At 35.8% G+C, this 12248-nt stretch overlaps 1 protein-coding gene across 1 annotated transcript; it reads right to left on the reverse strand.

The window, feature by feature from the left end:
* Positions 1 to 424: 424 nt before the first annotated feature.
* On the reverse strand, positions 425 to 7402 carry LOC143531171 (protein BONZAI 1-like). Its single transcript, XM_077026521.1, has 17 exons — positions 7318 to 7402; positions 6165 to 6301; positions 4342 to 4389; positions 4089 to 4237; positions 3953 to 4001; positions 3792 to 3848; positions 3188 to 3376; positions 2967 to 3101; positions 2817 to 2878; positions 2624 to 2726; positions 2420 to 2531; positions 2269 to 2345; positions 2064 to 2204; positions 1814 to 1978; positions 1427 to 1540; positions 1209 to 1305; positions 425 to 653 (listed from the first exon to the last, which is right to left on the reverse strand). The coding sequence occupies exons 1-17, from the start codon at positions 7400 to 7402 to the stop codon at positions 544 to 546; spliced, it is 1830 nt and encodes a 609-aa protein (XP_076882636.1). The 3' UTR covers positions 425 to 543.
* Between the last annotated feature and the right edge of the window lie 4846 nt (positions 7403 to 12248).

Here is a 12248-nt window from a genome sequence, read left to right on the forward strand (position 1 = left end):
ACTAACCGAACCGAACCGAACCGTGCTCAACCCTAGGGTGAACAGTTTCTTGTTTATGATGCATTTCTTAATGGAAATATTATGTTAATGTTGCCTTACAAGATTGAAGTATGTTATGCATAGTTTAAATAAAACACAACATATCACACATGAATATATGTACATTCAAAGTAATTTCATATCAAACATATGAACTTGTATACATTCAAAGTAATTCATATCAAAAACATGAATTTATGTACATTCAAAGTAATTTTGGTGTGAACTTTAAGTACCACATGAATTAGTTATCAACAAACACAGAACCCTAGTAACCTAGGTCATACAAAAAAACAAACATCAAAATCAATGTTTGTTCCATTTTGTATGGACCATGGTCTGCTCTAGCTTGGCGGGCTATTTTATGGCTCATCAAGCTCGATCAGATCATGGGTTACAAAAACAAAAGACGAAACGAGAGATGCATGGTCGGGTTTGGAACCATGGGGCGTGATAGTGAAATGAAATATTGTACAAAGAATATGACCGAAAGCATAGGTTTTACTATAGTATAGGAAATTTTCGTTTTGGTTCAATGCCATTTTTTCTCATGTAGGTTAAGAATTGTGAAGGTAGTTCTGCCAGAAGCGATTGAACAACCGATATATCTGTGCCTGCAAATGGGGAAACTCAACATTTAGCGTTTATTATGAATATGCTACATTAATATAGCGTTTAAAGAGAAGACATCCTAACACGGTCAAATATGTAAAAATGTAAATAAAATAAACTGAAAAGGAAACTAGTCAAATGGGTGGAAAGTCGCTTTAAAGTGTATTTTTAACGCATACAAGCTCCTAAATCGTTTATGTAGAATATAAGTTATTATTGTAGTAATAATGTAATGTAATATATTGTAGATGTACTTTAACACAAACTATTTACAAAAATATTGATAAAACTATTTCAGGTCAAGCTGACCAGGCCCAACCTAACCCAACCAAACCCGGCCTAACCTAACCTGACCTAACCCGGCCCGGCCCAACCTAACCGAGTCAAACCCAATCCAACCCAGCCCAGCCAAACCTAATGTATTCCAGCATGGCCTCACCTAACTAAACCCAGCCCGGCCCAACCAAACCTAACCCAGCCTGAGCAGCCCAACCAAACCGAGCCCGGCCCGGCCCAATTTGATATATTTGCACGACATGGAAAAGGTGACATATTACCTTGTACATCCCTGAAAGGAACAAACTGGACGATATCACGAGATGCAACACGCCCTGTTGAACTATGAAGTTTCTCTCCTTTATCTGCATCCAACATCTGCACACATAAAAAAAATAAACACCCATTTATAGACTTTGCTCCGGAAGGTTTAATACAATATTAATGACAGGCTGACAGCCTATGCCATAGAACAAGGGCATGGAAGTAATTTCAGTACCTCCATCTCTTTAAAATCGGCCCCACCAACACCGACAATGAGGATGGACAGTGGCAGATCAGATGCCATCACAATGGCATCAATTGTTTCCTGATGATCCGTGATCACTCCGTCCTGTGAAATAAGGAACGGATAAATTTGGTATGGGTCAGGTTGACAAGAAGCCATTTTTGTCCAAACATTTAATGAATAATTAGCATGTCAAATATGAATAAGTTTTAAATAACACGATTTAGAATGTTTAACGCGTTAACTAACACGCTTTGTGCAACTTTCAACCCATTTGATGGTCATATGTAAATAGGTCGAAATCACCACCTCGTTGTATCATATTTTATATATATAAAAATGACAATTTTATGAAAAGTGGTGAAAAATGATGCATACTGTGATGATTAATAATACAAAATACTTGTCTTCATTAGCCGCCACTGATTGGCTGGCTATTGTCGCTGCAGAGGTTATTACAGGTCCAAATAGGGTGGGCCCCGCAAGTGAAACGTTACAAAGGGCCTGTCTGTATGCTGCCATAATTCCATCAATCCCCGAGACCTGATAATAAAAGAGTTTAACATAATTAAATACGAAAGAATATACAGTTCAAAAAGGCATTGCAAATTAAAAGTTTAAAACTCACAGTTGGGTTCTTTTCATGGCTTCCATTTAGGTTAAAACAATGACTAACGGGACCATCAATCGGGCGTCCTCCAAATCCCCATGCAGGAAACTGCTTATCATAATCATAAAACTGCAGTACATTTCCAACTTCTAGTATAGCCTAAAATAGGTGTAACATGATTAGCATGTCTTATTATTGTAAAATATAAAAAACAACTGCTCACTTTCTGATATTCATTCTGACGGCCAGAATGGTCAAAATAATGTAACGAGTCGGGCAGTCGGGGATTTCCATTTGAAGCTGGCAATTGAATTTACAAGGTAAGCAGCATAATTATTATTAATTAACTAATAAGCAAATAAGAATCCCGATACCTGTGAAATCGATGGCAACCATGAAATTCATTTCACATCCACCTAAGTAATCCACAAAGGTATGATGAACACTTTCGGCATAATTTTGCACAAAAAGTTGGCTTTTCAACACCTATATCAAATTTACAATCGTAAGTAAGCCTAAAGCACAATAATATAATGTATGGATCCATACGAATACAGATACAAATGTGTTGTTAAGACCTTTGACTGATGATCTTTCCTGATATTAATAGGTAAAAATAAGTTCTCCCCTTGCTTACTAGAACATAACTTTTCCAACTCAGCAAGTGACTTTTGAGATTTGCTAAACGGGTCAAAATATTAGAAAAATAATAAGCAAAACCGGTAATTAATATAAAAAAAAAGGGGATCAAAGATAACGGTGGTGTCTTACCCAAGCAGATCATGCTTTCCGTTACTATTAAAGTTAAAGCACTCAATAATCAGTGGTTTGGCCTGCATAAGTTTAATTAAAAATCATGATTTCTATATTTTGATACTTTTTATTAGACCACGGGATTAATATTTAATATAATGTTTATACCTTGTCTCCAACTTGTGACAAGTTTAAAAAAACAGGTTTCCATACAGGGTTAAGATTGTTTTTCAGAACTTCGGTTCTGCAAATTGGAATAGTAGCCCCACTCTCCGAAGATTTTGAAATTACTAGAAAACAGTCCTGTAAGAAACAAAATAAAATGGGAAAATCAGAAAATGTGTTTTATCATTATTTAGTAACATAATAACTGATCACAAGGTGCTTACACTTTTCGAGAAAAAATCTTTATTTTCTAAATCCGTGCATTTAAATGTCAACTCTGCAGTGGTCTTGGAGACAAGTTGTTCTTCTGCATGGACAGTAAGTCGTCCTAGTTTTTTTGGCCGAGTTGACTCGGTTGAATCTGCTATGGTTACAAGATCTGCATTCCAGGAGTGCTTTGAATCAGCAACTATCTACATATAAATAAAAAAACCGTCCACGATTAAATGGGCCAAAACAAGTCAACCAGCAAAACGGGTTCAGATTGAAATGGGTCAGATCAAGGTAACCCAAAAAAAGATTTTTAAAAATATGAGCTTTTGATAACAGTTAAATGATTTAGAACGTTGCTCGCGATAAAGATAGACTGCTGACAACTTTGAACTTGATTGACCCGTTCGACCCAAAATGGGTTAAACACAACGCAAATCGACATATTCAGAGGAAAATGGGCCAAAACTATCACATCTATTTATATCTATGGGTTCAGTAATTTATCCAAATTCCAAACCACAAAATGGAGACAGATTGTAAACTGATATACTTAGCTATTTAAACTTCATCATTAAGTTTAAGTTATGACAAAACAAATAGATAAAGATTCAATACCTGAGACAACTTGCAAGTACACTCGCCCAAATATTGTTGATCATCCAGCTTAAGTGTCTGCATAGGAATACCATTAAAGTATTGAATGATATAAATCTAGTTTAAATCATTAGTGACTGAAATTTAATAAAGTAACTTTACTAAAAAATCAAGTGATATACCTTTCCTTCTGGGCCTTGAAACTGGGTATCAACATCATACACACGGAACCTGTGATGTATAATAACCACTGGTGTAAATAATACTGATATAAAGACGTGTATCAGTACAAAAACAATATAATCTGTTATCACTTACATGAGTGTTTGAACTGTCTCAAAACAATAAGTGACTTTTATTTTTGTGATCCACTGTGGATTTAATGAATTTAAAACAACTTCTGTACGGCCAAGCTCCTGCAGCGAACCGTCGTTTCCTTTGATATAAACAACCGCCATAGGATCACTCTATAAACAGAACATACATGTGAGAAATCAAAAGGCTTAAAGAACTACATTTTAATAAGTCTATAATATCGTTTTATTTTCTCTGTAAAGATAGATAAACTTACCTTGGAAAGCACATCTCTGTCACGCAAGTTTGTTGCAGATAAAGATAGCTGCAAAAAGTTAGTTAAAAACATCAAGTTAATTTGATTACAACATCTAATTCAAAGGTAACCCTCAATCTAAAAAATGAGATACTACAAAATTAACATGGAAATGAGCCTCAGAAACTAAAATGTCATACTCACAAATTAACCTTTGAAGCAACAATCAAAAGAGCTATAATGACAGAAAAAGCTGAAATTATAATACTCATGCAGACTTTTAGCAATTGTAATCTTCTTTGAAGAAATTTTTCAAGATCCACATTTAATTTAAGCAAAAACAAACTGATTGAAAATATAATCAAAATTGATGTCTCTTTTGAATAAAGGATGTACACCCTACTAATTCAAACTCAATGTGAATCAGGCCAATTTATCTTACTTCTATATTAGTGGTAGGGGTGTGCACCTTTCAGTTTTGGTCTAAAACTGAACCAACAACCGAAACTTCGGTTATTTAATTTTTGAAAACCTTTTGGTTTCGGTTTTTTCGATTTTGCAGTTGAGTTTAAAAATTTTGGCAAAAAAAGGGCCCAAAAAAGTTAATTTGGGCCTAAATCATTTTCTTAATTAATAACTAATTGACTATTATACATTTGAGCTAAAATATTTAGTTACATATTTATTAAATTCTTACAAATTAGTTAAAACAAAAAATGAAAATCTATATATTCGGTTCAGTTCCGTTTTTTAAGTTTTTATTACATGCAAACGCAAAGCTGAACTGTAAGTTCAGTTTTTTCCGAAAAAATAAATCAAACCATCGGCTTTTTATACGGTTTGGTTTTTTCATTTTTTCCTATTTCTGATAGGTTTTTTCGGTTTCATGCACACCCAGGGGCGTAAACAATCCGTGCCAGACTCGTTTTGACTTACGAAAGCTTGAGCTCAGCTCGTTTCAAGCTATTTTGTTAAATCTCGAGCTTGGCTCGTGAGTTATTTATTAATTAATTCATATAAGTTTTTAATTAATTTTATATACTTCATAAAAAATCTTTAACGAGCCTAAGCTCAGCTCAAGCTCATGTAGTCCATTAAACAAGCCAAAGCTCAGCTCAAGCTCAGTTGTGTAGTATAAAATGAATACATAGAATGATAGAAGTCCAAAAGAGGGAATACTTAAAAATACACAAGGCTCGTTAAGGCGTTAAGGCTCAAACGAGTTTTATTTGAGGCTCATTTGGAGCTTGAAAAGGCTCAGCTTGTTTTGAGCCTAAGCAGTTGATGCAGAAAAATATCAGAGATATCATATCGGTTATCGCGGATGTCGATGGAATATCGGTAATTTTAATATCATGTAAAATTCATATATATAGAAATTTAACACTGATAATTCAGTATACTCTCCTACCGTTTACAAATTATCCTTTTGCAACTTGCAAAACACTAACAATCGTGTTGCAAGTAGGAACTGATTAGGACTTAAAACACTAACATTGAGCACTAAAAACTGATAATTAAGACTTAAAACACTTATATCGGAAGTATTCTGACTGATATTTTATCAAGGGACCGATAACCGATATATCAGCGATATCTAGTGGTGTAAAATTTACAGTGAATCGAAAGTTTCTGAAAAGGCTATAATTCTAACAGTTGACACGCACGTGTGGGTGTTAATAAGTTTATAAAACTCCAAAGTAATGTAAATAAGCATCCAAAATCTGAATAATAATAATAATAATAGCAAGTACAATTCCGTTGACCGTTACAGTCGATGAATGAATAGATACATATACACATGCATCTATAGTTCTGGTGAGAGAATTGAATAATATTAATACCTCGATCTGTGAGAAGAGGCGGTTGCGGTCTCGAGAAAGGAAGAAAGTATCGACGGCGTCGTTTGGACCGGGAGCAGAAGCAGAAGAGGTGCCGCCGACGGCGAACTTGCCTTGACCGTCGCCGGTGGTTGACGGAACTGGAAATTGAGTTGGAAATTGTGTGAGAGAAGAAAGGGGAATCTTACAGTTATGCAAATAAGGGCCCCACTTGCTTACAAGGAAATTATTAATTCATTAAGTGGTCTAGAAATATTGTGGAAACTAGAATAAATCTTAGTTGAGTCGGTAAGTCTCAAGCATTTTAAAAGCAAGGCGATGTGTTCGATCTTCATCAACAATATATTTTTTATTTTATTATTCATAAAAAAATAAATTATAAAAATAAAAACTTGTAATTTTATTATTCATGAAAAGATAAGTTGTAAAAATAGAAACTTGTACACTTTAGCCCATGTAAAGGGTCTTGAATGACATATAAAAAAATGGTTTTGCTTTAATAGTATAGGAAGTTCAGGTATAGGAATTGTCTGATTGTCTCTAAAAAGTCATACTTTATGCATCAGGTATTTGAATATCCTATTTTTGAGTATTGAAAAACCATATTTTCGGGGTTTTTTTCTGGGCTTTTTCCCGAGTATAGATTGAGTTTTTTAACGGGTTGCACTTTTTTTGTGTATTTTTCGGATATTTGAAAAACCCAGTTTCGGGTATTTGAAGAACCCACTTTCGGGTATTTGAAAAACCTGGTTCCGGTTTTCGGGTATTACCAGGTACAAATCAGGTCCGGTTTTGGTTAGGGGTTTTGGTACTGAAATGCATACCCTATCCGTACCTTACGGATAGGGTTGGGTACGTGTTCGGGTAGTAAAATCCAGGTATAAAAAAACGGTTCCTGGTTTTTTCAGGCCCGGTTCCGAATTCGGGTTTTTTGTGAACCTCTACTGTTATGTGTTGTTAATTGTTTGGGATATTGGGGCTTAAGCTTGAAAGCGGACTTAATAGGGTTTTTCCCATAATAGTGGGTTTTCTTCTTAATGGTGTCCTTGGGTGAGTTAGACATGAACATCAAAATCATTATGTTCCTGTCTCATGAAGGCTAACTCGTGTATTAGGGGTGGTTACAAACACGGTTAAAAAAATTGTAGTTACAAACCGGACTTAATAGGGTTTTTCTCATAATAGTGGGTTTTCTCCTTAATGGTGTCCTTGGGTGAGTTAGACATGAACATCAAAATCATTATGTTCCTGTCTCATGAAGGCTGACTCGTGTATTAGGGATGGTTACAAATACGGTTAAAAAAATTGTAGTTATGACACCAATTCGATGTTGATTTTACAATATATTTAAGATAGACACGTTTGATATATAAATAGATCAATACATAACACTCTCATTCTCTCACACACTACATTTTAAATTAATAAAGTAATTTATTTTTATGCGTTTTTTTGAATTCTTTTACTTGAAATTGGTTTTATACTAGCTAAATCAAACGCGTAACTCTTTCTGTTTCATAGCTGGGACCCGATTCATGTGTTGAGTTTGGTGAAGGAAATCAAGGTGTTGGGCTTTTTATTAGTCAAAAATAGAGGAAAAAGGAGGGCTCACATGGGAGGATCGGTGTCGGTTTCAGCCTTTCGGGTGTGACGGTTGAAATTGGGTTAGGGTGGGTCTTTTTATTTCTTTGTTGTTTTAGTGCCACTGTGTTGGTGATTGTATTGGTGGTTATATTTGTTATAAACAGAAGCTAAATGGACATCACATTGATATTCAATAAATAGAAACTTTGAAATTTTTGTAAATCTTAAGTCAATAACGACTTATAAATCTAAAAGTCAAGTTTAAAAGATTTGAAAATCTAAAGTTTAAACATAAAATCTGAACTTTTCATTAAGGTTAATTGATCATGGCTTGGGCCAATGTTAAGATTTATGTCCACATAATAATTATAATTTTCTAAGTATTTTTATATGAATACAAGTTGGTGTCAACTTGGTCGGGCTCGTAATGTTTTAACCCGAGCTGGAAGTTGAGGCCGTATTCAGTTCAAGCCTATTCGTGACTCGATAAGTTGGCTCGTTTTTTCTTTATTTTGATAACTAACAATAATATCAAGTTATATAAGTCTCAAATAGCATAGGATAAAACTATGAGCTACCTTCGGTTGGAACTCGGCTTGAATGTTATATGAGCCAACTAGCTCGATTTGAATTGTGAGTCAGTTTTCTCGAGCCGATTACAAACGAGTTACGAGCCACGAGTCAGCTTTACCGAGCCATAGTTTTGTGAGGGTATCGGTTAAAACCAATTTCAACACATACTATTAACTTTTCACAAGTATCAGCAGCTTGCAACTTTGTGCACATCTAACCATCAATGGCATGCGAAACAACTATAGTTTATAGGAAAAGCACGAAATCCACTTATTCATTTACTCTAATGACGTGTGATCGAGCATTCGAACGTGAGAAAAGAGATTTATACCTTTGATAAGACTTCATTTTCTTGGTAATGCAGGCGATAAGCCCAATGCGAGCAAGGAGCCCGATGAGTGTGTTTTCAGTTTGCTGTAGGCCCGTGTTGTTGGTCTATGACTGTGAGTGATGGGTGGTTTTCTAGTTGTTGGGCTAGGGTTTTTGGTGCTGGTTCCGGCATGAAAAAGCTCTCTGGGCCCGAATGGGCTCTGGGGCTGTTTGCCGGTTTAATTCTTTTTCAGTAGTTCCCAGAGTAACTTGTCATCTTTAGTTTGATCCTCTTGTGGTGCTGGTGCTAATAACTGGAGAAAGATTAACAAAAGTTTAACAATCAAATTATAATTTAAAGGTGGCGGTTTAGTTTCAGCCCGTTTACTTAAATGACAGTTTGATTTGGGCTTTATTTTATCACAAACGGGTCAAAACGTAATAATGGAAAACTTAGCTGGGTCAAATGGATCAAAAGAACTAAAAATTAATTTACATTCTTACAGCCTCCTAAATCGCTTTATCCAGAAAAAAAGATAGTTAATTACTTTTTAAGTAATGATTTGTCAGTCAATTGTCATCACTATTAATACATTGATTATTTATAAAACTATGAAAAGATTTGTTTTTAAATTGTTGGAAGGTTAGCATAGGGGTGGCAATATCCGACATGACGCAACACAACACGACATGGCAACCTATTTAACCCGTTTAGTTAACCCATCTAGCTCGTAGTTTATAACCCACCAAACAGATTAACACGTTTACAACTTAATTATTACCCACCAGCCCTTTTGAGACACTCAGATAAATGGGTTAATGTTTAAACAGGTCGTGTTCGGGTTACACGATTTTAAGTGTGAGTTAGGGTTGATGTTTAATGTTTTTGACACAAATATAAATATGGTCGTGTTCAGATTGAACATTTCAGCCCGTCAACGCACCCACCCAACATGGCTGACACCCTGGGTTAATGGTCAAGCCAAGCTGACTCGACACATATTCTTGTTAACCAGTCATAGTTGGTGGGTCAATCTGAATACCCGATTCAACCAGTTTTGACCCATTCCCAACCCACAAAGCCACCAATTTCGCCAAATACAGTTTGCTTCAATTTGGCTTCTTATTTTACTTATATTTCTAATGTTGATTGATAAGCAGATACTTGCATCATTAAGAATTGGATTAAGCTAAATCAAAAAACAAATCATGCGTTCATTTAGTTTACCAATAAAACTATAAAAGAGCAAATAACCTCATGATCTTTAAATAACTAAATATAGGACTTACTTTGTTCTTCGCATAACGACCAGACTGACCAGTAGCTTCCTTCTTGTCATTAGATAACTACAAGTATCGGCTCATTTTCTTTATTTTTTCTTCTGATTCTCTCAACATGCTCAAAGCTTCAATCTTCCTTTCTTCAGCCACTCTCACCATTTTTCTCGCATCTTCCAATTCTACCCTTCCGTCTCTTGCCACCTCTTTCATGTCCTCCAATGCAACCAACAGACGAGAGCATGTGCCGGTTGTCATTTCAGCTTTACAACTTTTGACATACTCAATCATCGGCTTACACATTTCATCATTTAATTCATTGGTGAGATTATCCACCCCACCCTCAACTGAACTTAGGACTTCAGTCACAAGATCATATAAAGCTTTCAGAAGTTTGAGTGTGATCACGGAGGCTTGACTGTCATGGGTTGATTGTTGAATAACAGATATGTAAGTGACAGCTTTTTGCAAGAACATGTGGATGCTGTCTTTGTGGTCATCAATTGTTTGAAACATGTTTTTCCGGCTAGATTTAACACAATTTTCAACTTGTTTGAGAAGCTTCACTAGTTGTATAAGTTGTTTTTGTTTATGAATAACCTCATTGCCTGCCATGACTGCATTATTTGTGGCCTCTTCCTGCAGTTTCCCAAGCACAAAAACCATATACATAAATTTTTAAATGATAGATAAACTAAGATGATCTCTCTTTTATCTTTAGATATAGTAAAGGGTCGATATAAAACCAATTTTAAGTAGAGAACTGTGAGAATCGCATAAACACATGTGCCTATTGCTTTAACTGTGACACGTATCCTTCTCTCTTCCATTATATCTGTGTAGCACTATGTACAAGTGCTTATGTGGTTCTTACAACTCTAACTGATTCGGTGTTGAACGTGTCGCTACATCATCATTAATATATAGACAAGGCATACAATGAGAACAAACGAACCAGTTGAGCATCTAATATTATCCACTGCTAATTCTAATAACAATAACAATAAAGCCTGATGAAAATCAGTCTCTCCTACTTATCTACATGAGCAATTAGTCCAATAGTTTAAAACACAAAGTGACAAATGAGAATTTCTTGCATCAGCATAGAGATATTGTTCCAAATCTAGCACAACTGTGATCCTATTTGAATTAACAATAAGAACAAAGGTACCTCCAGCTTCTGCAAATCACATCCTCTCTTGCCAGTTGACATTGACTTATGTGTATTCTCTCTAATCATGTCTTCAAATTCATACTGTATAATGCCACAGGTAATAAGCCAGAAATTAAAGCCGTTCGGGAAAAAAACACAATAAAAACAATAATAATAAACCAGAAATTAACAGATAATTCTTCTATTCACAGATTAGGGGTGCAAACAAACAAGTCGAGCCAATCCTGAGCTACTCAAGCTCGGATCGATTATAAAAACTCGAAACGAACCGAGGTTGTTCGAGCTCGAGCAGAGCCCAAGCCTCACAGATTAAGGGTGCAAACAAACAAGCCGAGCCAGTCCTGAGCTACTCAAGCTCGGATCGATAAAAAGCTCAAAACGAACCAAGGTTTTTCGAGCTCGAGCCGAGCCCAAGCCTCACAGATTAAGGATGCAAACAAACAAACCTAGCCAGTCCTGAACTACTCAAGCTCGGACCAATAAAAAGCTTGAAACAATCCGAGCTTTTTCGAGCTCGAGCCCAAGCCTCAAATAAACCTCATACAGTTATCGAGCCCGAGCTCGAGCCTCGTGAGGGAAGCTCATTTAGCCTCATCAAGCCCTAACGAGCCTTGTATTTTTATGTTTTACCTCTTTCGGACTTCTATGCATTAATTTCACACTACACAGCCGAGCTCAGGCCGAACTTTGGCTCGTTTAAGGTACTACACCAACTCAAGCCAAGCCTAGCCTCGTTTAAGGTTTCTCTCAAAATATATAAAAATAACTAAAAACCTATATAAACTAATCAATAAATAATAAACAAGCCAGGACGAACCCGAGCTTGAAAAAACAACTCACGAGCTTGAGTTTTAGGTAAAAAAGAGCTCGAAACAAGCCGAGCTCGAGTTCGAGCTCTTGTAAGCGAAACAAACCGAGCTCGAGCCTAGTCGCAGCACCTCAAATACATGTTTCATGTGCACATATTCCTAAAAAACCTAAATTACAAATTTCTATTAATCCTAACCACAGCACCTCAATGAAATTAGTTTAAACATCACGAATCGAATGTCGAAACATAAACGCACTAAACCGAAGCATATACCTGATCATTAGCACAGAAGTTAATAGAAAACGTGTTTGATCTTCCTTCTCCCGCCATTTCATCGCTCTTCAAACCGACGAGCTTC

This window comes from Bidens hawaiensis, unplaced genomic scaffold, assembly GCF_021521415.1.
Source record: "Bidens hawaiensis isolate Kalapana, Puna unplaced genomic scaffold, B.hawaiensis_p1.1 tig00009086_1, whole genome shotgun sequence".
Classification (NCBI taxonomy): Eukaryota; Viridiplantae; Streptophyta; class Magnoliopsida; order Asterales; family Asteraceae; genus Bidens; species Bidens hawaiensis.